Source organism: Dermacentor variabilis, chromosome 3 (genome assembly GCF_050947875.1).
Source record: "Dermacentor variabilis isolate Ectoservices chromosome 3, ASM5094787v1, whole genome shotgun sequence".
In the NCBI taxonomy this organism is placed as follows: domain Eukaryota; kingdom Metazoa; phylum Arthropoda; class Arachnida; order Ixodida; family Ixodidae; genus Dermacentor; species Dermacentor variabilis.
In genome coordinates this window covers 132,874,208-132,902,000 of record NC_134570.1, presented here as the reverse complement: position 1 = coordinate 132,902,000, position 27,793 = coordinate 132,874,208, and the positions used below count along the sequence as shown (strand labels likewise).

General features: G+C 45.7%; 1 protein-coding gene across 1 annotated transcript in view; it reads right to left on the bottom strand.

The window, feature by feature from the left end:
* LOC142574766 (meso-2,3-butanediol dehydrogenase-like) overlaps positions 1–27,446 on the bottom strand; it is a 36,184-nt gene extending 8,738 nt beyond the window's left edge. The window contains exons 1-6 of the mRNA XM_075683784.1: positions 27,426–27,446; positions 25,006–25,098; positions 11,362–11,500; positions 10,745–10,785; positions 7,771–7,840; positions 746–782 (exon numbers count right to left, since the gene is read on the bottom strand). Coding sequence (XP_075539899.1) covers positions 746–782; positions 7,771–7,840; positions 10,745–10,785; positions 11,362–11,500; positions 25,006–25,098; positions 27,426–27,446 — 401 coding nt within the window. The remainder of the gene's footprint in view (positions 1–745; positions 783–7,770; positions 7,841–10,744; positions 10,786–11,361; positions 11,501–25,005; positions 25,099–27,425) is intronic.
* Positions 27,447–27,793: the final 347 nt, after the last annotated feature.

Sequence of the window (27,793 nt, the reverse complement as noted above, 5' to 3'; positions counted from 1 at the left end):
TCTGATGAGCACAGGATTGATCGAGGGCATTTAGAAAAAAAAATAAAAATCCCTCTCTTGACAAGTTTGGCATGCGCAAAAGCATATGATGGTACTGGCTTAGTGCTACGAGGTTTGTAACACGAATACGTCTGCTCTAGATTGACCAATATCTAGAATTGGTATGTGTCTCCGTTAAAAAATGGGCTATATATTTTCATCTGGGTGGCCACAGCGTTCATCACCATTCTTCCCTCTGCGAGCATCACTGGTAGCTCTTAACATTGCTACGTAGCCGTCTCACACTCTATATCCGTCTGATCTGGTTTGATATTTTCTTTTCATTTCATCCTTGCTTTTAAAAGATGGACTGTAGCAAGATAAAAATCGCATGACATTTGAGTTGTGCGCTGCGCTTCACCGCAGCATAGTGTTTCTTCGGCGGAGAACAAAAAATCAGTCATGCCATCGCCGCCAATATATCGCCGTCATCGTCGTCATCACATTGCTTCTTTCGTCACAGGTTCACGTGATAAACTGCAGTTGCTCGCTTGCACAACGGTCTTCATCCATCTCCTAACGCTTTGCGAAAACTCAAGGGATGCATGATAACCAACCTGCCAAACGATTTCGTAACAGGAATTCCCACAGTGCCTGCGATGAACACAATTATAGTAGTTGTGTAAGCTCCTTGTGCGTAGCGAAACCGTGCAGCACGAGAGGCAGGAACACGCTAATCCAGCTAAAATGTGCATAGTGCTCTTACTTGATTGAGTTCACACGAACACCATAGGGAGCATTCTCTGAAACGAATGAAAGAAAACGTTGTAATGAGTTGCCTGTCCAATATGAAACACTGGCAACAATGTGCTGAGGATGGCAGCTTAAGGTATTCGGTATAATATAGACCTCCTAAGCAGTCCTCTCTGAGCAGTCCAAACAAGCCTATGCTCCTTCCCATTTCCAATTACTTCGTAAAATTTATCCCGGTCAAATTAAGTTCTATCCCGTTATCATTCAAAAACCCTCTTGGCTCTTTGCACACAAGGTCTGCATCATATGTGTCGAGCAAGCGCACATGCAGCCACGAAGTAGTGGCACATCAAGCGCGCACCGTCTGAAGCGAAGGATGACGTGCATATGCCATTTGGTGTCAATGGTGAACAACATAAGCAAACTAGGCTGTTTCATGAAGTTCAGTCAGAGCACGCGAATCGAATAAACCTCTTCTGCATCAGCTACTTCGCCTATATGCGTCGAAAGTCAGTAGCTATCGTAAATTTCTGATCGTAGAGCTATTTGTCGATTCCAGTGAAGTAAAGTTGATTTGGCCGCATCGAGAAGTTTACACAAAAGCTGCAGTGTTCGGTTCTTGATCGCGTGTCGGATTCGTTCCTCGAGCTGTTTTGGAGCATGGCTCTCATCGCGTGGCACTTCTTGCTTTCACCATACTTGCAGGTGAAAACTACGGCAGAGTTAACCTCACGATGACTGTCAACGGTAATGCGAACAGCAATCGAGCAACGTAGCGACATTCAACATTCCTGAACTGACGTTTATTTAACACGTGTAGTGGTAACCATGAGACATCTTTGGCATCGCCTATATGCCTCATACTCCGATATCATACCAATTCTATATGGCAGTCGCTTGCAAATGTTGCCCATGAACAAAGAGGTATGACGACGTCTGCATGACACCGATGCAGTAGCCATAGCATGACGAGGGAGTGATATTGATTTTATGACAAAGGCACGTAACGACGACGGCATGACTATAACATGCCGATTGCTAAAATATAACGTTGGTATAACGACGACAAAGCGACAGCATCAGAATAATGACATGACAACGACTGTATGACGAAGATAGCGTGACGCTGACGGCAACGGGATGCCGAAGCTGGAATAACGACGACGACACGGCCAAGATGGCATGACGACAGCCATATGACAAAAAATATACGGCAGCGTATGTTCAAGGGCGACGCAACGGCAACGACGGTATCATAACGGCGGCATAATCGCAATTGGATAACTATAGCTCGATTACGATAGAATGACGAACTAGAAATGACGTCGATGGATCGACAAATGTGACACAGTGACGATGGCTCGACGAAAATGGGATGACAGTATTGAAGTGATGACAATGGTGGGGAATCGTCACCGCGACGGCGATACCATGACGACACGGGTACGACCACGACGGTATGTAGTATATATATATATATATATATATATATATATATATATATATATATATATATATATATATATATATATATATATATATATAATGAATGCTTGCAAACAATAGCATGACGATGCCACTGCAACGGCATGCGGACAATGGGATGAAGGCGAGTGTATGACTGCATCCTGACACCTGCGTGACGACGACGGTATCACGAAAGTCGGATGGCGAAGCTGGAGTGACGACGACTGCACGACCATAACGGCACTACGACGACAGTCTCAGAGTCTGACGATAGCTGCATAACAAGCGCGTTATAATAACGATTCAGAAACGGCACAACTACTACATACAAGGAGAGAGAATAACTGACATCGACGGAAAGACGAACGCAGTCTGACGGCGATGACTATAAAACAAGTGGATGACATTAGTGAATTGATCAAAATAATAAGATGACAACGTGACGAAGATGGCACGAAGACGACTGTGTGCGCTTTCATTTACACTTTCTGTATTGTTTTCTAGATTTCAATTTGAACTTCAGCTAATCCTTGATGCTTTCCTTGGCTTCATGCCCTCACACCATCTTGCTTGCTTGGCAGCAAAAAGGCCACATTCAACCTTTGCCAAGAGTATTGTAAGAGATCAGTCCTACTTGTCAACAGAATTTACGCCTGCTACACGATTATCAGATCCATTGTAGTGTCTGCACCGGCCGCAAGTGCAATTGGCAATTCCAGGAATCAGAAAGAAAGCTAGAGCACCGTTGGAAGCTTTGAAACAAGCAACCTTACAACACATTCACAACGTAAACAGATTACTACATGCCTACACAGATGGTTCCGTAAAACTCAACAGCTCAGCTGCTGCAGTCATCATGCCGGCAAAAGCTGAAGAAATCAAATTAAAAACTGCATGTGTGACCACATCAACGGCTGCTGAACTTGCGGCACTACGTGCTGCACTTTATTTCAATAATCAGGAACCACCACAACAATGGACAGTCTTTAGTGACTTCAAGGCAGCCCTTCAGTGCATACAGAGTCCAACGCGCCACGGACCCAATAAACAAATGGCCTCAGAAATTCGACACATGTATCATCGCAGCCATGATAAAGGACACAACATAATCTTTCAGTGGCTTCCAGGACATTGCAGCACCAGCGGGAATGACCACGCTGACGAAGACGCCCGATCTGTACATGAATGTGGTCAACGTGTCTTGATTCCGCTTTCGCGAACAGACGCTGCGGCTGGGCTGCGACTGATGTCCCGTGAATGTACTTTGCCTCTGTGGAACTGCAACGCTTTTATCATGTGTTGTTTGCGTTCGTTGTCTCCGGACATGCGGATGCACCTACCGCCTGGGTTACCACGACGTGAACAGACCATGTTGTACTGTGTGTGGCTAGGCGTTGCATTTACGAACTCGTATGCTTTCCTTGTGAACATCCATATGAACACAATTATCAAACCCCGGCCCTCAGTCCCCAGCAGCTGCGAATCAACTGTCCACGGCGGCGGTCAGACGTGCGACGCAGCAGAGGGTGCTAAGAATCCCTGTATCCGGACAGGCCGCCATTGGAATTTGAACCTGGCAACGTTTAACGCTAGAACGTTATGTAATGAGGCGAGTCTAGCAGTGCTATTGGAGGAATTAGAGGGCAGTAAATGCGATATCATAGCGCTCAGGGAAGTTAGGAGGACAAATGAAGCATATATAGTGCTAAAAAGCGGCCACGTCCTGTGCTACCGGGCCTGAGCGGAGAGGCGAGAACTGGGATTCGGATTCCTGATTACTAAGAATATAGCTGGTAACGTACAGGCATTCTATAGCATTAACAAGAGGGTGGCAGGTCTTGTTGTGAACCTTAATAAGAGGTACAAATTGAAGGTCGTACAGGTATACGCCCCTACATCCAGTCATCATGACGAGGAAGTCGAAAGCTTCTATGAAGACGTGGAATCGGCGATGCGTAAAGTCAAAACAAAATACACTATACTGATGGGCAGCTTCAATGCCGAGGTAGGCAAGAAGCAGGCTGGAGACAAGGTAGTGGGGGAATATGGCATAGGCACTAGGAACAGCAGGGGAGAGTTATCAGTAGACTTTGCAGAACAGAATAAGATACGGATAATGAATACCTTCTTCCGCAAGCGGGATAGCCGAAAGTGGACGTGGAGGAGCCCGAATGACGAGACTAGAAATGAAATGGACTTTATACTCTGCGCTAACCTTGGCATCATACAAGATGTGGACGTGCTAGGCAAGGTGCGCTACAGTGACCATAGGATGGTAAGAACTCGAATTAGCCTAGACTTTAGGAGGGAACGGAGAAACTGGTACATAAGAAACCGATCATTGAGTTAGTGGTAAGAGGAAAAATAGAGGAATTCCGGATCAAGCTACAGAACAAGTATTCGGCTATAACACAAAAAAGAGGACCTTAGTGTTAACGCAATGAACGACGATCTTATGGGCATCATTAAGGAGTCTGCAATAGAAGTCGGTGGCAACTCCGTTAGACAGGATACCAGTAAGCTATCGCAGGAGACGAAAGATCTGATCAAGAAACGCCAATGTATGAAAGCCTCTAACCCTACAGCTAGAATACAACTGGCAGAACTTTCCAAGTTAATCAACAAGCATTAGACAGCTGACATAAGGAAGTATAATATGGATAGAATTGAACATGCTCTCAGGGCCGGAGAAAGCCTAAAAGCAGCGAAGAAGAAACTAGGAATAGGCAAGAATCAGATGTATGCGTTAAGAGACAAAGCCGGCAATATCATTACTAATATGGATGAGAACGTTCAAGTGGCTGAGGAGTTCTATAGAGATTTATGTAGTACCAGTGGCACCCACGACGATAATAGAAGAGAGAATAGTCTAGATGAATTTTAAATCCCACAAGTAACGCCGGAATAAGTACAGAAAGCCTTGGGAGGTATGCAAAGGGGGAAGGCAGCTGGGGAGGATCAGGTAACAGCAGATTTGTTGAAGGATGGTGGGCAGTTTGTTCTAGAAAAACTGGCCACTCTGTATGAACAACCCCTCATGACTTCGAGCGTACCGGAATCTTGGAAAACCGCTAACGTAATCCTAATCCATAAGAAAAGGGACGCCAAGGATTTGAAAAATTATAGACCGATCAGCTTACTGTCCGTTGCCCACAAAGTATTTACTAAGGTAATTGCAAATAGAATCAGGAACACCTTCGACTTCCGTCAACCAAAGGACCAGGCAGGATTCCCTAAAGGCTATAATATATATAATATTTCGGGTTTTACGTTCCAAAACCACTTTCTGATTATGAGGCACGCCGTAGTGGAGGACTCCGGAAATTTTGACCACCTGGGGTTCTTTAACGTGCAGCTAAATCTAAGCACACGGGTGTTTTCGCATTTCGCCCCCATCGAAATGCGGCCACCGTGGCCGGGATTCGATCCCACGACCTCGTGCTCAGCAGACCAACACCATAGCCACTGAGCAACCACGGCGGGTCCCTAAAGGCTACTCAACCATAGACCATACTGACACTATCAATCAGGTGATAGAGAAATGTGCGGAATATAACCAACCCTTATATGTAGCTTTCATTGATTACGAGAAAGGGTCTGATTCAGTCGAAACCTCAGCAGTCATGGAGGCATTGCGGAATCAGGGTGTAGACGAGCCGTATGTAAAAATACTGAAAAATATCTATAGCGGCTCCACAGCCACCGTAGTCCCCCATAAATAAAGCAACAAAACCCCAATAAAGAAAGGCGTCAGGCAAGGAGATACGATAGATAGCGTGTTTACAGGAGGTGCTCAGAGAGCTGGATTGGGAAGAATTGGGGATAAGAGTTAATGGAGAATACCTTAGTAACTTGCGATTCACTGATGATATTGCCTTGCTTAGTAACTCAGGGGACCAACTGCAATGCATGCTCACTGACCTGGAGAGGCAAAGCCGAAGGGTGGGTCTAAAAATTAATCTGCGGAAAACTAAAGTAATGTTTAACAGTCTCGGAAGAGAACAACATTTCACAATACGTAGCGAGGCACTGGAAGTTGTAAGGGAATACATCTACTTAGGTCAGGTAGTGAAGCTGGATCTCGATCATGAGACGGAAATAATCAGAAGAAAAAGAATGGGCTGGGGTGCGTTTGGCAGGCATTCTCATCCCTCAAGAGATAAGTGTATAATAGCTGTGTCTTAGAAGTACTCACTTAGAGGCAGTAACCTGGAGGCTTGCGAAAAGGGTTCTACTTAAATTGAGGACGACGCAACGAGTTATGGAAAGAATAATGATAGGTGTGACGTTAACGGATAAGAAAAGAGAAGATTGGGTGTGGGAACAAACGAGAGTTAATGATAGCTTAGTTGAAATCAAGAAAAAGAAATGGGGGGCATGGGCAGGACATGTAATGAGGAGGGAAGGTAACCGATCGTCATTAAGGGTTACGGACTCGACTCCAAGGGAAGGAAAGCGTAGCAGAGGGCGGCAGAATGTTAGGTGGGCGGATGAGATTAAGAAGTTTGCAGGGACAACTTGGCCACAATTAGTACATAACCGGGATAGTTGGAGAAGTATGGGAGAGGCCTTTGCCTTGCAGTGGGCGTAAACAGGCTGATTATGGTGATGATGATGATGCTTTCCTTATTGGAGTGGCCCACAACCCTACGTGCGCCACATGCAACATCGATGAGACTCTCGCATGTATTATCTCTGTCTCCCCAAGATATAGTGCCCAGAGACGAGTGCTGTGCAGAGTACTGGACCAGTTCGGCAATTGTGCACTATTAGAATTCAAAGCTTTAGTCCAGTACTCCCTCAGAACATCCACGCTAAATGCCTTACTCGCGTTATTCAGGTTCTTGCCGTCTGTGGGGCTTCACGGCAGACTCTAAGAACGCCGCCCCTACCGCTTTGTAGTGTACGCAGTTTGGTCGTGCTCGTCTCTATTTCTTTTTATCTCCTCCTTCCGCTCTCTTTCTCCTTTTATCCCCCTTGACCTTTCCCCCTGTGCAGGGTAGCCAACCGGAATGGCCTCCGGTTAACCTTCCTGCCTTTCTATGCACCCTTTTGACTGCTCTCTGCACCCTATGCACCCTCTCTTGACTGCTGGTTCTATATGGGCACCATATATATATATATATATATATATATATATATATATATATATATATATATATATATATATATATATATATATGCCTTTTCTCTAACAGTGGCAAAGGACTTCCATAGAGCAATACATTGCAATTAGCTAAATTTTGTGTAATAATATATAGAGAGGCCTAGAGTGCTAAATGGCGAGCATGTATTTCAAATTAAACAACAAGTATTATTGTAACATACACAGGCGAGGATCACTACGCCGGCGGTCGCACCACGGACGGACTCGTAATATCTGCATGTTGGCTCCTCCGATTGGTGGCGGCAAGCAGCTTTCACTGTACTGTAAGTAGACTATGAGACGAAGTATAGTAACACCACCTCCCGGGCACTGAGCGTGTTTGAGGCTGGTTCGCTACATTTGGCCCTTCGCTAACTACAGTAATTGATCTGCTGCGTTTGTCACAGCATCTACAGTGCACTCACCTAGTGCGGCGCATCGTGTCAGGTGGTCCAGCGCCGCTTTGCTGATTACGTAAGGCACGGCCATCTGAACCTGCCGGTAGAAGTGGCAGAGATGTCGTTTGCTCAAAGATGTCAATTATTAGCTACACAGCCGCTGTAGTTAAACTAGCTTCATTTGTCGGAATAGCAGAATTAATAGATGTGGTTACTAGTAGCACCTTGCAGCACATTGGTACACATAGTACCGGTTGCTGCATTAGCAATAGCAGTAGTCGACGTTACGCTTAACGCCATATGAAATAAATGTGGCGAGGCGAAAGCAGCGGCTATCAGATGCCACGCAACGTCTATCTGCGGCTTGCAAAGGCAGTGCAGGCAGAGAACTGTGCGACTTTCTTTAACAGTATATGCATCAGTCTTCCTGGCGTGGGTGCAGGAAAAGCTAGAGGATAGAAAATGTTTCAGCGACGCGATCAGGCGCGTGCAATTTGCGTTAACGACAATGAACGTTCGCTGCATCCTATTAAAGCACAAGCAATGAAATTGCTTCTGTCCAGATACGGAACAGTGCTTATAATACGTTCTCAAGGGATCATCAACGAATAATTGCTTATTCGAGAGATTTTAGTAGTGGTGCACTCCTAATAAGCTAGCGAGAGGCGAGGAGCTACTCACACGGCATGCACGTAAGAAAATTCACCAGAATGCGTGCCGCAATCGCGTGGTCGCGCGCTATAGTGATAATGGTTGCAGTGCACATGAACTTAGCAATGACGTGGCATCCTTCCCTGCCGACAAGCATATAGGAGTGACAATGCAGGCCCACATAGTTTGAGTTGAGAAAACTTGGAGGAGGCGTAGGATCGTCTTAGTTGTGTTACCGAGCACGGGCGAGCTGTACCCATAAAAGCCGATAAATGGTAAATTGCATATCCGCAGCATCCATTGTACCGATGCATCGCACAACTTTTCTACGAAAATTTTAAGATATTGAGTAGGCCTGTCTATCTCTACATGTGAGACATACGCGGCGTGCACCATACATCACGGTCATTATGGTTTTAGGAAAAAAAACGTCATATTCTTCCGTACGTAGTTGCTGGTTTGCTTGCTGGAGATCGTTGACGCAGGTGACGACAACCGTAGTTTTTTAGGAACGGCGGAGCGGCCGCGGCTTGCCATCCATTTTGGCCCCTTCGCCATAATATTTCACGTTTCGATATACAGCCGGTAGCAGGAGATACCCGACTCATATCGTGCAACGCGATTTCTAATATTTACAGTGGTTCACGGATGGCTCAATAAAAATCCCTCAGTGCAAGTGTATGCACACAGTGTGTACGAGGGACGTTCCGAATGTGAGTTTCGTCTTTTACTTTCATGCGGTAACTTTATTGCCAGAAACAGACCATCATGGCATCGTGAACTATGCAACGTGAGGTCTTCATCATACGCAACATGCCCACGCTCATGAATCACGGACACATTAGTCCCGCGTGCCCAATCATACCGGATAACAACACGCACTTCCATTCGTGACCACGTCGTCATCCCACGTCTGTCTGCCATCGCGATTTGGGTTCGAATAACCGCGGGCACCGCCGGTCTGCTGCTACTCTCTCTTCGGCGTTCTGACCATGCGTCATTCCTCCTCCGCTGAAGCTCCTTCTGTCGTTAAACCAGCAACAGCCGTGGATTCTTATGGCGATTGTTTGTTTCACCTGATGTGCCATCTTCTGTTTTAAAAAATGACGAAACTTACTTTCGGAACGTCCCTGGGTGGTACACTTTATATGGAGAACGTATGGGGGCACTAAACGTGCTTGCACATGGTCAAGCCCGTCGAGTTCAAAGTGATCGGAGAGTGCGTCCTGCTGAAAAAAAAGTAAAGGCGCGGGAATAGCCGACGTTACGTGGGCGCGCGCCACAACGCTGCGCAGTTGCCGGATACGCCGGCGCAAAGAGGATATTCTAGAGTCTAGCGTTACCGCGCACCTAGCATAACCGAAGGCGTTGGCCGTGCTCTGGCGTGGTCAGAGTGGTAATAGAGCCCGTCTTATCTCGCACCAGAACCACCACAACCGCTAGATCAGAGTACATCGGGTGTTGGCCTAGCTGGCCGGCAGCCTGCTGGAACACAGTTCGGGTGCATTGAAGAAGTTTGGTTGATTTTCTGCCCTTAACAAATGAGGAAAAAAATGTCGGCTTGGTATGCACATGTGCGCATGCACTGCGGTAACAGCTGATCGCCGAGACGCTGTGCGCCATGTTCAACGCGTCTCACGTGCCTCGACATAACGAATCAGTTTGTCCGTTGCGACTATAATTCATTCGTTTTCCGTGAACACAGCCAGTATGGTTCCGGAAGCTCCGTCCCCATGAGATCGAAGGGTATTTTGAGCGGGATAACAAGTTGAAGCAACCCAGTGGGTTTCATATGCAGTGATTTGGGACATTGAAAGCCGCGTCAACCTCTGGCGCAGAGCTATACAATAGCCAACAGTCGTGACCAGCAGTACCGCTAGCGTAGGGTGGAGGGGGGGAAGGAGAGTCCGCCAGAACCGCAGGCGTTCCGACGTGAACCGTTCGTGGCACGCTAAAAGAGTGTTGTCATCGCGGAGGTGGGTGGGTACGACCACAAAAGAAGCTCTTGACAAGGTAAGAACGAAGTGCCCATTCTTATACATAACGAGCACTATCCGTGAGAAATTTGTCGAGGAAGGCATGCTGTGCGGCCCCCTAGGTTATCATTTATGGACCGTATTGAATTGTCAACTCACTGCTCTGCCATGAGGTCAAAGGTGTTAACGGCTAAGAGAAACAAACTTTGTTCTGTGTCTGCAGCAGTCGCTTGCACGCGGACGTGCAAAAGCGTCTCGGCGTGTTCGTGATGGCGTGTTCATGAATCGTTAGGTCACAAACACGACCCATATGGTGTAATTTACTTAAGAATGTAGAGACAGAGGTCTGTGATAAAGCTTGACATTTGACTCACCGCAGTCAAGGATCCGGCGGTGGAAATGTTCACGATGCTACCTGAAAGAAAAATAAACATGGATAACTGAACTCTTAAGCGATAATGCCAATCTTGTGCGGTGTAGAATCAACCACAAAATTTTCCAGAGCGCCAAGTTAGCGAGAAAGCTTAATATCTGCACGGCCTCACAACACAGTCTGGTATTCAATATTACAGCCTCTACCAGTATACGTGAATAACGTTCTGATGTTCGGTTTTACTGACCACTGTTACAGGCTGCTGGGAAATTAAACGCTTTTGTTATCCCGTGGCCCGTAGGCTTTTGTGGTTGACTGCACTTCATTGCTTAAGTGTCGGTTATGATTCGTTGATCACGAGAAACAAGATCGCACCCAAACGATTGATGACGGCACCGCCCATAGCTTTGGTGGGCCTCATGAAAGTACTGTATTGACACTGATATATAAATGTATACTGTATTCACTCTGACGAGAACATATATATGTACTGAGGCTGCTGAACCAAACACTCAAACCTGTATTGCAATGGCTCGGGTCTAGAACATGGCATATAGCACAGCGAACGAAGAGAGTCGTCGCGCAATAGAGCTAAGTAGAACATAATGCAAAGTTCACCTTTAGTTTGCCGCAAGTAGGGCACAGCGTTTTTGATCATGCATAGCGAACCGAGGAAGTTCGTCCCCCACACTCTGTTAAAGACTTCAATTGAGGTACTTTGAATGGATCCTGCCACAGCAATCCCAGCATTGTTAACCTGCAATAGGAAGAGTGTAGTGAAATGACAACAGTGTAACGTGAAGGTTAAAAGATTTTAGGTGTTTTAATGCGTTAACGTTCTTTGGACATTTCAGGTGCTTTCCAGGTGTTATGTATGTTTGTTTATATGTTTCTATCTAACCGTTTTCCAGCCTACCCGAGTCACTAGCTAGTCAGTGGTCTAATGGGTAGCGCATCGAGCTCCTGTGCTGAGGTGACAGGCTACGAAACCAACCATTGGACCAACTTGGCTCAACAACCATATGGCAATGTTTGCATATGTGCCGCACTTGAACGAGCCTCTTTCACCTGGACATCAGCTACTGTACACGCGGTGCTGGGTACCTACCGCTGTTCGAAGAAACTTTTTGACGCCTGCTTGGAGTACTGTGTATGCTACTCGGTTTGTGCTGGTTTTCAATGGACCTCTTTTGTGCCAACTTGGATCTCTACGTATGTTCCAGTAGGTGCGTATCGCTATTCAACGAACATATTCGACACCAACTTGGGCAACTGGGTAAGTGCCACTGGAAAGGTGACGCTTTACAATGAGGAATACAAGCCCTTACGCTTATTTGATGCTCAGTGGAATCGAGCCCACGTCACAAGGGTCCTTCAAAGACAACAACCCTCCGCTTTCGCAGGCTTCGCCGCAAAATTCACTGGGTACGTGCCGCTTTCAAAGAACGCCATTCAGGCCAACATTTAGTGAGCTGCGCCACAATTACACTGGCTCTGTTCCGCGCTTCATTGAACCTCTCGTGCATACCCATGCATACCGCAGCGCAGCAGCGCCAGATTTCCCTCTAGGTAATGTAGTGAGAAACTCGATGCTCTTGATGCCTCACGCAATACGAAACGATGTCTACCAAAGTTTAAACCACCATTACTCGCGAGGTGCGATCTAACACGCGCAGCTCGTTCTTATCAGTTGCTGCATAACTGCTGATTCACTGTCGACTGGCTGGCCGCCCGTCTACATGCGGCGGTTATTAGATCCACCATTGTCGATTCACGCTCTGCGGCGAAAGCTGTTGGCGTGCTCCTGTGTTTTTGTTTTAGGGGCATTCTGTCCTTGTCCAGCACTCTGTGTGTGTCATTAAACGAATTTGCAATCTTGATGGTCCGTACGTCATGTCGTGTAAAAGCTGGGAACTAAAGGTGATGCCCAGGATTGCTGGGGTTGTTGCTCGAAGAGATGAACATTAGTTTCAGAAAAAAATTAAATGCATAATTGACTCATTACCAAAACTTCACTAATGAAGTTTTCACTAATTCTCTTAAGGCACATATTGAAATTTACAAATTCTAGCCGGGGAGTCCGCAAGGCGGGCCCTCTTGGGACGAATTCTCAAGAGGGCAGAAGTTTGGATATTCATACCCGAACACTGCGGGGAAATGCATTGGCATTCCAGTTGCTTTTGCGCTTCATCGCATAAAACTACGTTTTGTTAAGAAAGTTATTGGAACAACATTGCATACTTACTGCAAGTTTGACGGCACATATCTCGTAACTTGTGTCATCCACACAATTCATTTCAAGTGCATATACCTTGTCGTGCAAATAGCTATAATTTGTCAATTGCAATTCTGCCATAAGATCAATATCTAAAGACTAAATTACTGATTTTTTGATAATTAGTCGATTATTTACAACCGGTCACCTCCATATACCGTAGTATATTACTCAAGCGTTTCACTACTGTAAAAAAACAACACGAAATTTTACGAGCATTTATGTCTATTGACAATTAATTCGAACATTTACAACACACGTCAAAGAGAAACATGGTACGTTCATAAAGCGCGCACTAAATACGGTCAACAAATGTTACGCCACGCACTGCCATCTTTGTTAAACTCGTTCGAAACTTAATAGACACCTATCTCTCCTCTTAATGGGCTCATTGTGGACTCCTTTTTTTTTTGTTTTGCTCTGGTATACACTGACGCCATGAATGCTTAACCAACTTTCTCTGCTTGTAAATAACTTATTATTTATAGATGTTAATTTCAAGGCTGTATTATTTGTATCGTTTTATACTATTCGCTTTCTGTAATATAATTTCTTTGAGCATTCTATTGTTGATTTTTTTACCTGTATGCATTTCTGTTATACAATGCTCACTAATGTTAACGTTTTTTTTTTCTCGTTTATCAATCATTGTATGTTTGTGTTGTCTTTATTGTGCACAGTGCCATTTCCCTAGGGCGTACACACCCCGTCAAGCTGAATTCATATGGTTTTTTGTTTGTACTCCTGTCATCTGCACATGTATAGATGCAAATAGACTTGAATTGAATTGAATTATGCATTTCATTTTCTTATGCAAGTAATTTGTGCCTCTTTGAGTAGACCAGTTCATGGACTGAAAGTGTGCTAGCTCCCACAGGCAATTTGTCAAAAATTTTGAAATTGTTCGCTGAAACACCCTGCATAACGAACTGCCGTGGTTGCTCAGTAGCTACGGTATCGGGCTGCTGAGCACGAGGTCGCGGGATCGAATCCCGGCCACGGCTTCCGCATTCCGCTGGGGTCGTAATGCGAAAACAGCTGTGTACTTAGATTTAGGTGAGCGTTAAAGAACCCCAGGTGGTGGAATTTTCCGGAGTCCTCCACTACGCGGTGCCTCATAATCACAAAGTGGGTTTTGCACGTAAAACGCCAAAATTTAAAAATATACCCTGCATAACACGAACTTATGAATAAAACATTGTAACAAATTCACATATACATTCATATATCAAGTTTGTCCAATTTAGACGCTCCAACAAATGCAATTGATACAAATGCGATATTTGTTTTTATAGTGAATTACGTTTTCTTAACTTCGTACTTCTATTCGTTTTTTTTTTTTACGTTTACCGATTTGTGGCAATTCTTGTAAAACATTTTACGGCTTAAATTAAAACATTGTTTTCTGTGGTCCCTGTGATTAACCTTTTTCTTTTAAATGAAATAAATTTGATTCGAATCTGTTCAACGGTTTTGTCATAAAAGCAATCTTTCGTTCTACATATATTTGACCAGCTGGCATCGGGGATAAGACAGAGCTAAAACTTCCTTACAAAGCATCACGCCCTTTCTATATGAAGCCCAAACAACATAACTGATTATAGGCAAGCCAGGGGCCACAGTCCTGTAAAATAAAATCCATAAAAATGTCCACAAAAAAAGAAGGTTAGCTTCAGCGGAAGCGTTGCGGGAGCAATGCTCTCGGCCATACATGTTGCACGGAACGCCGACGAGCTGTCTGGCCAGTTTTGTAGCACAATCGTCGATTCATTGCCAGCTGAGCAAATATTGAGGAGTCTTCGAGATAACGTTGATACATAAGCACGCTCGTCCCCAAGTGCCTAGGTGAAGCGACAATCTTTCGACAATTGGGCAATTTATTCGACAATCGACATTTTTTGTTGTGTTTAGTTGTGCGTAAAGGCATACGTCATGGCGCTATTTTCGATTTCCTTAAGGTCGATACGCCATGTCGTGGTAACAGGAAACTACACGAAAAGTCCCTAATTCAAGGCTGTGATGCGAACGCATTAAAGCGATTGTAGACCTCAGAACACTGTGAACGCGCTCATTACGTAGCGTCATCTCCTCTTCATTGACTATGCCGTCACGTGCCCACTGATTTGCGCACTAAGCCACGCCTTTAGTCAGCCAGATGGCTGCGACCTGCCGTGTGCAATGATGCACGCACTAGGCACAGATTTAGTCAGCCCGAACCATGAAGCATTCTTAGCGTCGGGAAACGTGCTGCCCTCGCACACAATTAAGCGGCCCGGGTTCGATTCCAACCCCAGAATCAATTTTACCGAATTTTCTTGTCAAAGCAACTAATTTAACGTTTTTACAGGAACCTATCTGAAGAATTTGATGCCAATCGGCGCATTTTTCTCGTCTTCTTGCTCCTTGCGCCGTAGCCCATTTTTGCTACCAACTCTCGACCTCACCGACTACACCGGCGGATTTTCGCGTAATGGGGCGTATAATGCGTTCGCATTAAAACATGCATCGACTTTGTGTCTTCGCCATAAAGCATCTTGCCTTTTTCTTTTTTCACCGCCGCACACAGCCGATCAAGGTTCAGTTCTTGCAATAGGGCTGCTTTCTTATTTATTTATTCATACCGTTGCTGTGTGGGCAAAAATACAGGTGTTATAAATTGGAGCACTAATACAAAAGAAATATCATCGTATAATAAACATATTAGCGCAACTCAGCAGAACACAAGTAAGCAAGAGTGTACATTTGGGTATATAAATTCTGATATCAATATTTAGAAGTTACATAAAGTACAATAGGTTTTTTTCGCTCAAGAAAGCTCTGCCAAATATTTTAACGTCATTTTACAGGGCAACATCATTCGGTAATTGGTTCCGCGTATCTATAGCACACACAATAAATGAGTTTTTAAAGGACAATGCGCTGTACTTTAAAGCCTTTATGATCTTACCGTGCTTTGTGCGCGGTAGTGTTTTTGTTTATGTCCGCCTTATGGTCTTCCCTTTACTTCTGTCAGACTTCTTAATTATAGCCTGCGCAGCTTTCTCTTAGAACAGCCCTTACGGTAGGAGACGGAATGTTCCCTCTCTATGCGCCACCACTGGTCTGAGTTGTCCAGCCACTAAGTAGTCGACCAACCGAAGCGCGCGGTTCTTGAAGCCTTATTACTAGCTGAGAATTGCTTAGCGCGCAAAAATGACGACCATTTAGTTCAGTAAGCACCCCAGGTAAGCCCGAAGAAGATTGGTTTGGGGTTTATTTCAATCAAGAAGAAAAAAGGATTTTATGTGCAACTTCAAAATCCATTATTTGCGCTCGCAACATTGCCCATGCATATAATCAGATGGAAACCATATCAAGGGTCACGGCGGCTCTTTCGCTCCCAACTGTGCCTAAGTTTCTCGAATGTGGCATGGAACTGAGGTGTTTCTTCGAAGCCGAAAGGGTCCGTGCTGCAGGTAACCTTACATTACTCGCTATCAAGGATTTCAACGACGAAAGCGCGGAAATAATTGCGCCGGGCGTGCAAACATGCGGTTTGCTCGGCGATCTGCCTCAGAGTTTTCAACAGAGAAATAGCCTGTCTAGTGTGCTGGAGGTTGAAAAAGACAAGTGTTTGTGTGTATCGGGCCTCTCTCAAAGGGTCAAGCCTGGTGCGCGGCGTTGTTCTACTCCAACAAGCAAGACAATCGACTGCTTCGACCTTCAAAGGCAACCGCGCGCTGTGACACGTTTTGCAGTAAATCACACGGACATCCCACAGTATATAGGCAGTAAGCTCCTCTGACTGCTCTGCTTAAGGAACAGGGTTTGAAACTAACCGTAGGACCAACTTTCGTCATTTGTACTGGGCATGTGCCAACGTTCAGTGGGCCTTTTGTGATGCCAGCTTGGAGTGGTGGATATGTGCCACTTGGTGTGTGTCGCTCTTCAATGAGCCCCTTTGACGCCATATTAAGTAATTGGGTATGTATGTACGCGCCGCACTTGACTGACAAAAAAAATTGTCAAGGAACTTATGTCACGAGGTCTGTCGACGGTAATGCGCTAACATTGGATCAGTATAGCGACGAGTTATGTATGAGGCATTTGCTGCAGCGGGATGCCTCTTTCGCGCTTCGCGTTGCCTTCTGGACACGCTTTGCCGTCCAGCGGCACTGCCGCGAAGTCCAAGCGTGGCCTCTGAGACAAGGGCGGCACGCCGGTGCCTCTGAAGGCTGAGAATTGCTCCACCGCTTGCCGCAAGGTGCGTGGCACGTACTCGGCGACCCAAGGTGGCGAGAGGTTGTGATCTAACTTCCTCTCCTAAATAAAAGAAATTTGAATAAAATCCGTTGAGCGGTTTTCTCATAAAAGCAATCTTGCGTTTTACATGCATTCGAGTAGCCGGCATCAGAGATAGGCCAGAGCTGTTACCTCATGCAGGCTAGGAGACTATTTGTCACCGCCCCATTACAGAAGCGACACCAATAAACCATCATCATCTTAATCACGCGGATAGTTTTCTTACGCTACCTTTACTAATTACCTTTACTAATTAGAGGGCAGTAAATGGGATATAATAGGGCTCAGTGAAGTTAGGAGGCCAAAAGAAGCATATACAGTGCTAAATAGCGGGCACGTCCTGTGCTACCGGGGCTTAGCGGATAGAAGAGAACTAGGAGTCGGATTCCTGGTTAATAAGAATATAGCTGGTAACATACAGGAATTCTATAGCATTAACGAGAGGGTGGCAGGTCTTGTTGTAAAACTTAATAAGAGGTACAAAATGAAGATTGTACAGGTCTACGCCCCTACATCCAGTCATGATGACCAGGAAGTCGAAAGCTTCTATGAAGACGTGGAATCGGCGGTGGGTAGAGTGAAAACTAAATATACTATACTAATGGGCGACTTTAATGCCAAGGTAGGCAAGAAGCAGGCTGGAGACAAGGCAGTGGGGGAATATGGCATAGGCACTAGGAACAGCAGGGGAGAGTTATTAGTAGAGTTTGCGGAACAGAATAATATGAGGATAATGAATACCTTCTTCCGCAAGCGGGACAGCCGAAAGTGGACGTGGAGGAGCCCGAACGGCGAGACTAGAAATGAAATAGACTTCATACTCTGCGCTAACCCTGGCATCATACAAGATGTGGACGTGCTCGGCAAGGTGCGCTGCAGTGACCACAGGATGGTAAGAACTCGAATTAGCCTAGACCTGAGGAGGGAACGGAAGAAACTGGTACATAAGAAGCGGATCAATGAGTTAGCGGTAAGAGGGAAAATAGAGGAATTCCAGATCAAGCTACAGAACAGGTATTCAGCTTTAAATCAGGAAGAGGACCTTAGTGTTGAAGCAATGAACGACAATCTTGTGGGCATCATTAAGGAGTGTGCAATGGAAGTCGGTGGTAACTCCGTTAGGCAGGATACCAGCAAACTATCCCAGGAGACGAAAGATCTGATCAAGAAACGCCAATGTATGAAGGCATCTAACCCTACAGCTAGAATAGGACTGGCAGAACTTTCGAAGTTAATCAACAAGCGTAAGACAGCTGACATAAGGAAGTATAATATGGATAGAATTGAACAGGCTCTCAGGAACGGAGGAAGCCTAAAAACAGTGAAGAAGAAACTAGGAATTGGCAAGAATCAGATGTATGCGTTAAGAGACAAAGCCGGCAATATCATTACTAATATGGATGAGATAGTTCAAGTGGCTGAGGAGTTCTATAGAGATTTATACAGTACCAGTGGCACCCACGATGATAATGGAAGAGAAAATAGTCTAGAGGAATTGGAAATCCCGAAGGTAACGCCGGAAGAAGTAAAGAAAGCCTTAGGAGATATGCAAAGGGGGAAGGCAGCTGGGGAGGATCAGGTAACAGCAGATTTGTTGAAGGATGGTGGACAGATTGTTCTAGAGAAACTGGCCACCCTGTGTACGCAATGCCTCATGACCTCGAGCGTACCGGAATCTTGGAATAACGCTAACATAATCCTAATCCATAAGAAAGGGGACGCCAAAGACTTGAAAAATTATAGACCGATCAGCTTACTGTCTGTTGCCTACAAAGTATTTACTAAGGTAATTGCAAATAGAATCAGGAACACCTTAGACTTCTGTCAACCAAAGGACCAGGCAGGATTCCGTAAAGGCTACTCAACAATAGACCATATTCACACTATCAATCAAGTGATAGAGAAATGTGCAGAATATAAGCAACCGTTATATATAGCTTTCATTGATTACGAGAAAGCGTTTGATTCAGTCGAAACCTCAGCAGTCATGGAGGCATTACGGAATCAGGGTGTAGATGAGCCATATGTAAAAATACTGGAAGATATCTATAGCGGCTCCACAGCCACCGTAGTGCTCCATAAAGCAAGCAACAAAATCCCAATAAAGAAAGGCGTCAGGCAGGGAGATACGATATCTCCAATGCTATTCACAGCGTGTTTACAGGAGGTATTCAGAGACCTGGATTGGGAAGAATTGGGGATAAAAGTTAATGGAGAATACCTTAGTAACTTGCGATTCGCTGATGATATTGCCTTGTTTAGCAACTCAGGGGACCAATTGCAATGCATGCTCACTGACCTGGAGAGGCAAAGCAGACGAGTGGGTCTAAAAATTAATATGCAGAAAACTAAAGTAATGCTTAACAGTCTCGGGAGAAAACAGCAATTTACAATAGGCAGCGAGGCACTGGAAGTCGTAAGGGAATACATCTACTTAGGGCAGGTAGTGACGGCGGATCCGGATCATGAGACGGAAATAATCAGAAGAATAAGAATGGGCTGGAGTGCGTTTGGCAGGCATTCCCAAATCATGAACAGCAGGTTGCCGTTATCCCTCAAGAGAAAAGTATATAATAGCTGTGTCTTACCAGTACTCACCTACGGGGCCGAAACCTGGAGGCTTACGAAAAGGGTTCTCCTCAAATTGAGGACGACACAACGAGCTATGGAAAGAAGAATGATAGGTGTAACGTTAAGGGATAAGAAAAGAGCTGATTGGGTGAGGGAACAAACGCGAGTTAATGACATCTTAGTTGAAATCAAGAAAAAGAAATGGGCATGGGCAGGACATGTAATGAGGAGGGAAGATAACCGATGGTCATTAAGGGTTACGGACTGGATCCCAAGGGAAGGGAAGCGTAGCAGGGGGCGGCAGAAAGTTAGGTGGGCGGATGAGATTAAGAAGTTTGCAGGGACGGCATGGCCACAATTAGTACATGACCGGGGTTGTTGGAGAAGTATGGGAGAGGCCTTTGCCCTGCAGTGGGCGTAACCAGGCTGACGATGACGATGACCTTTACTATGCCTCGTTAAAGTGAATTAATGTTCCGGGAGCGTACGGTCATAACAGAATTGTTTTTTTTTTGTCGCAGAATAATGGAACTACCGCTGTGGTGTACTAGTAAAGAACCCTCATTACAGTGGTCGGGTTCTCTATTCAAATCGAGGAAATGAAAGAGCGCAATTTCTTAGACGTGAAACGTGTTCAAATTCGGTCACAGAGTGTCGCTTGCTAATATCACATTCAACGAAAACGTGTTATACTGATACGGCTTATATCACAGTCCTTTATTACTCTCTCTCTCTTTCTCTCTCTCTCTCTCTCTGTCTCTCTCTCTCTATATATATATATATATATAATGCAACCGTACTGTCCGCGCACAATACTTTGGAATCTTAGTGTAGAGGAAAGAAGCCACTCCTCAATCACACATGTGTTACATACACAGATGGCGCCATTGTCGCGCCGCGCACGACCGTAATTGGTGCTCAATTTACCATTTCGCTCGGCGTTCACAAAGGCGTAAGTCGCCATACACACTTGAATGTGTACGGTGCCTCCGCGATCGACACGCAGGGTGCGGAAGCTGCGTAAGACAGCGGGATGCCAATTCGTCTCCTGGACCTTCGACCGCGGTGGTCGAACTAAGGATAGGGAGCGACCTAAATTGCAAGATTAATCTATAGGACTCCTGCTAACTATGTCGTAGGTTAAGCATGTAAGCTTTCTAATACCGAAATAAGTACCTATATACTGGTGTAATAGCCGCATTCGTGTAAAAGCCGGACCGAGAACTCTGTAAAAAAAGATCCTCCCAAAGCATATGAAGCTTATCAAGCATGAAGCCTATCAAGATCTAAATCCAGGAACGCTGCACTCAGGACACGAGAGCCATCCTTGGTTTGGACCTGGAGAAGGCCTTTGATAACATCCATCACGAGTTCGTTCTCGACGCCATCTCCAAACTCGACCTAGGCTCGTCCTTCCATGCCTTCGCCAGGTCTTTCTTGAGCAAACGATGCGCCATCCTCAAGGCTGGAGATTTGGAATCGGAGAAAATGGAGCTGAGCAAAAGAGGCATCCCCCAGGGGTCAGTCATCTCGCCGCTCCTCTTTAACATCGCAATGGTCGACCTCTCACGATACGAAGGCAAGGTCCAGGGCATCGGTCACACGATGTACGCGGACGACATCACTGTCTGGTGCGAGGGTGGCAGTGACGGACAAGTCGAAGCCGCTCTCCAGGAAGCTGTCGACACTACGGAGGGCTTTCTAACCGACACGGGACTCCGGTGCTCCCCAAACAAATCGGAGCTCCTTCTCTACAGCCCAACTAGAAAGGGCCGCAAGCCAGAGAACTAGAAACCCCCCACTGACATTGACATTAATCTCTACACCAAGTGCGGAGATCCCATTCCCAAAGTCGCGTCCATTCGAATCTTGGGAATGACACTCGAAGGGGCGAGCACGAATAGCATCACCATTCACAAACTAGCAAAGAAGACGGATAGCGTCATCAGTCTAATCAGGCGGGTAGCTAACAGAAGGAGAGGCCTGAGCGAAGAGAATCTGATAAGGCTAGTCCACGCATTCTTGTTATGTGATTTCACGTACGTAGCGGTCATGTACGTCTGGAAAAGGGCGGAGCGAGACAAGCTAAATGCCATGATAAGGAGGGGGATCAAGAGCGCGCTTGGACTACCAAACTACACACGCACCGACCGACTCCTGCAGTTGGGTATTCATAATACCCTGGAAGAAATTGCAGAAGCACGGGAAAGGGCGCAGATTCTCAGGCTCTCCGGCGCCAGGGCAGGCAGACGACTCGTAACAGAGATGGGAGTCCCCCCGGCCACTGTCGAAGACGCCTACCAGGGCCTCCCGAAAGAGCAGAAAGATAACATCATGATATCGCCCGCCCCGCGCAATATGCATCCCCAGCGCAACGTAGAAAGAAGGAAGGCCAGGGCGGTGGCGCTCGTACGCCGCGCGACAGAACTCCCTGGCGGCAGCTGCTTCGTTGACGCGGCGCAGTATGGCAACAGCAACAATTTGACTGTAGTGTCGATCAATCACAGGGGTTTGACCGTTAACGCCGCTTCGGTACGAAGCTCGTCGTCGCGTGCGGCCGAGCAAGTGGCCATTTCCTTGGCCCTCCTGGACGGCAAACATGCCAATATCTTCAGCGACTCCAGGGCAGCCATCCGCGCCTTCAGCATCGGCGCTGTGTGTAAGGAAGCCTGTCGCATCCTCGACGGCAAAAGCATCGCCACCCACATTCTCACGTGCTTCCCCGCTCACATGGGATCCGTCATGGGAGGCCCACAAACCTCAACGAGCTGGCCCACTCAAAGGCACGAGGTCTCGATTTCCACGATCACGCAGAACTCCAACGCCGGCCCGCAGTGGTGGAGATCAACCGACCACACACAATGAAATTGCCCAGCACTTTTATCTCGGCAGGAGAGACTTTCCCCTTCCACACAAGAAGTTAAATAGAACGCAGGCATTGAACCTCAGATTATTGCAAACAGGCTCGTATCCCAGCCCGGCTTTATTCCACAAGCTTTATCCCGACACGCATTCCACTAGTTCTTGCAGACACTGCAATGACATCGCTGGCCTAGACCATATGCTCTGGCGTTGCCCCTCGTTACGAGGCACAGAACAAATTAATGAGGACGAGTGGCTCTCCGCTATCAAGAGCCCCGATACCGGGGTGCAACTATGAGCTGTCCAGAGGGCCCACGACGCGGCCGTCAGGCATGGCCTGACTGTCCCAACGTGGGAGCGGCCCGCAGCGCGCTGAGTCGCGTACCTCAGGACCTTCATTAAAGTTTTGCATTCATCCATTCATCCCAAAGCATATTAAAGTTATATCTACATTAGCCCGACCGTTGATTCTTTAGAACGTTGGCAGTGTTATTTGTTGTGTGGTTCGAGAATTCCGAATAGTCTTTTTTTCTTAAATCGGTGACAAAACAAGGCAGCCGTCGGCTCCTCCAGGTGGCAACAGCACAGCCTCCGAAATTTAGTGGCTGCCTCCGAGACGCTGCCGTCGCTGGTCTGCGGGGCGTCACTATTAATTGCAGCCAGCAGAGAATATGCCACGGTAATAGCCAAGAATAAACAAAGCAAATGAAGCTCAATATACCACCAAAATTATTTACGAAAAAATAATGTCTTTTTCCACGTGTAATGGCCACAACGCCGATTTTCACCGCAAATCTCGGAAAGAAAGCACACCAGTGGCCATTACACGAGTATATATGGTATACCTAATGCTTACGGCTATGTCATTTTTGCACCCAAGTGACAATGCACCATCTGTACCACGTACGAAATGTTTCACGTACCTTACTGCGGCTGCGTTTTGATGCAGGCACCCGAATTTTGCTTTTGTTGCGAAGGCACTCGAATGCGACGTAAAAGGAATGGCTTAGTATCTAACTCGCATCCGCGTAGCCCACTAAGGGATATGTGTCACATTACGTAGAGCCGTACACGTGAACCTCTAGACCACAAATTCCGATTCATGCTATCACTGAACTATTGGCGAAACTGAAGGATTAGTTGTCTTCAGTCTCACAAATACGTTTATGTTCACTGTGAACTCATGGCCGACATTGTCATACAAGAAAATATGTTATAAAACAACAGTGAAAAGTGGGCAGGGGGTGTTGGATAATACTTCGGGCTATTTCGTTCTCTGCTCTGTTGAACGCTTGCCTATAAAGAGCAATTTGAAGAGTGCAGTATACTATACGTCGACAGCGTTGCTTAGGTTGTATAAGTTCTTGCTTCTGTTTTCAGCCTTCATCAAAAGTACACTCCATTGTTAGTAATGGGAAACAAACCTTGCCTTTCGACTAGCTGTTCGTATTTTTTACAGCGAAGCTCTAGACCTCTACCATCCAAGGAAATTTTTGCGTCGTTGTTGAAAGCAAGAAACTCCCCATACGTGGGCCGATCCCGAAGATAGTGCAATGCCGGGCCGACCTGCGGCGGAGGTGAAGCAGGCTTTAAGCAGTCCCCATACGTGAGCCGATCCCGAAGATAGTGCAAAGCCCGCAGGCTTTAAGCACTCCCCATGCGTGGGCCGATCCGGAAGATTGTGCAATGCCGGGCCGACCCGCGGCACAGGTCAAACAGGCGTTAAGCACTCCCCATACGTGGGCTGATCCCGAAGATTGTGCAGTACCGTCCCCACCCGCGGCGGAGGTCAAGCAGGCGTTAAGCACTGCCATACGTGGGCCGATGCCGAAGATACTACAATACTGTCCAGACCCACGGTGGAGGTGAAGCCGGCGTTAAGCACTCCCCTTACGTGGGCCGATCTCGAAGATAGTGCAATGCCGGGCCGACGCGATGCGGAGGTGCTGTTCGCCATTAAGGGGCCCACATACACCGCTTCTCTAGTCATCCTTCTTCACAGAGTGGAAGGGCTCTGAGTTTTTGTTTTATACTGATTCTAACTGCTAAAGATGACATTCTTTCAAGCATTTTTAGCCGTCATTCCACAAACTAGTCAGGCATTGAATGATTCTAGAGCTCTGCACACTTATGATTCAATTATTTATGTAAGCTGTCTGTCTTTTCATTCATGTTCCGGAACACCAAACCTATTGTTCTACCTCATGTTCATTCCACTCCTCTCAGATCCTGAAAAAGACTTACAGTATTATGCAATAAATAAATAAACTCACGAGAATATCAAGTTTGCCGAAGTGCTTCGCCGTCTTCCGCACCACATTTTCGACATCCTTTTCCACCGCTACGTCACCGGGTACGACCAGCACCTGGAATGCATCAGGAAGCAAAATTCTAAAGCGGAACCGAGTTGAAGAACACAACAAAGATCTGTGTGGTTCAGTCGCTGTGTCATATCTTTGCCCTGTTGTGTCCCTCATTTGTTAGTTGTGTTGTTCTGTTCAATTGTCCTGTGGTACTGTTGCGTAGTTCTGTCATTCAGCGCGCTCGCGCTCTCCAATCAAATTGTTTTATTGTCATGTCATCCAGTTTCGTCCAGTAGTCCTGTTGTATTGTTTCCCTATTGTATTGTTTCCCTATTGTATTGTTCAGATGTCAGGTTGTGTAACCTTGTTTTATAAGCACTTTGGGTTCTGTGGAAGCACTTTGTAGTCGTGTCGTCTCCTCGTTTCCTGTACCTTTGAGCTCTGTTGCGTTTTCGTGGAAGGTTCGTATGTCTCTGTGACACTGCTGCGAGGCGCTTTGCACCGCAGTAGCAATGAAAATTTTAATTCTCGGAAAATATTTAATGTGCCAAAGAACAAACATCCGCAAACCAAAAAAAAAAATGTGGTCTGGAGCGTCTGATAAAAAATAATATAAGATGTATTGCATTCGCAGTTTGGTTACGGCACGTGCAGATTTATTGTGCAATAGATGCGTGACTCTTCGGAGACAGCGCCTGAAACCAGAAGGAATGACCATAAGAGTATATTTCCAAATAATAGGTATATTTGTCAGGCGAAAGTGCATTATGAATGTGTGTTCTTTCTGAACATAGTTACACACCCTGGCACGCAAGATAATAATAAACCTAATTTCCTTGGTAGGAAATAGTGGGAAAATGAATGTTAGTTCCTCACGCGGAACTAGCGAACATTTTTCTTCTACGGTATTATACAGCCGTTGACCAACATAATCATTTATTAGGATTTATTTTGTACTCAAACAAACATCACAAGATACATACGCATGGCTCTTCCCCGACCACAACGTCATCCTCTCTTCTATTTCTGAAGTTTACGTGATTGCAAGAAATTTACGGAAGAAATCAAGCAGAGCTCCCCCCTGTCCCCCTAAAGAAAATTAAGAAACAGAGAAAGAGAAAAAGCACTGGCTGATTGTATGAATGACGTATGCCTTCTCGACATGTTAATTTCCTTCAGCTTCGGCATCATCGTCGCTTTGCACGAAACAATTCGTAACATTTATAGCTTCTAAACACTTCCTTTCTCCTTAAAGCTTAGCACACCTTATTATTTCGTCACCTAACACTGCGCTTTATAATACGAACAAATAAAGATGAACATGACGGCGAACGCACACAAGCAAAACAGAGCATTCAGTTCGCAACGCGTTGTCCCGTGGAGCTGAGTAGGTGATACGGCCCGAGATAAACGAACAACACGGTTAAGAATCATGTCCATCCGCCTCATCTGTATGGTCATCTGCACTGCAAAATTATTCTCAAGTTTGCGAAGAAGTAGCCAAAGCATGCACAAGTATTTTTGGTCATTATTGTTCTAAAAATGCACATATTTGGACTACATTAGCTACATTGTTTTTCTTTCCATTGTTCAAACTTAAACGATCACGTAGACATATTCAACGCGGCGGGTAGTGTTGTCTTCGGTGAAAAGTAGATGCGTGGCCCTGGTGCTTCCCGTTTTCTTTTCATTTCATTCTGCATATTTTCTTCCCCCTTGTATGCCTTTCTATGTTATTCTTTTAGTTTCCGTCGAGCGCTCCGTGTTCGCCGCCCCTTCCTTGTCGATCTTTCCTTCCAGAGTTGTTTTTCAGCTTGTACCCATCGCTCCTGTGTCCTTCCTCCTGTATACCTTATCGTCGATAGACGCCACACGCATACCGCCATCTGCACAGTAGTCAGCCCCTCGTCTGATGTTCCTGCCCACGTCCCGCTCTCTACTCATGGAATAGTCGGTTATACACTTCAAACGAGCACACGCAGGCAAGTGTGCGGCGTTCTAAAATGGTGAAGGTGTTTACCGCAGCGACAGATTAAACAGAATTCCGTCATTTATGTGGTTTCCCTCGCTTTCGAAACACAGTAACGCGCAGCACAGGAATACAACCACACAAGATTACACCAACAACACGAGTCCAATGGCAGCTAAGTAAACGGCATGCGCACGACTAATCGCATGCACTATATTTGTAGCATCAGGGACTGAGGAAAGCGCAGGCAATATAGATATTCCCAATATACGTATACGTAGACACGTGATGCTAATAAGTACATAATTCGCATTTATGAACATTTTTCAACAAGGATTCGATGACAGCTTTAAATCATTATGATAAGATTAATATTTGTATTACAAAGTGTTTAAGTAATGCAAATCTAAACGTTACTTACGTTTTGTATCCTCTGCCACATTGTTCCAACATCAAAAAAAAATTTATATGCTTCTCTTGCATTGTTACCAGTTGATGCTTGTTTGGGTGTCCTACTGTTGTGTCTATACTAGAGCAGGTTATGTTGTCGTGTAGCAATGTTGTTTGTTTGCTACAAACATTTATTAGGTAATCAGGCTATTAAGTATTGCGTAATATTGTAAAGTTTCTACGGAATGTGGTGATGCCGCGTAGTAACGTTCTGTCATTACTACACAAGGTTGTATTGTAACAAAAAATAATGTGTAGCAGCTACACAAGTCAGTGTACTTACTGCACAAATTTCTGTTGCTACCACATAAGCATCTGTTGCGTTTTTTCAACTTGATA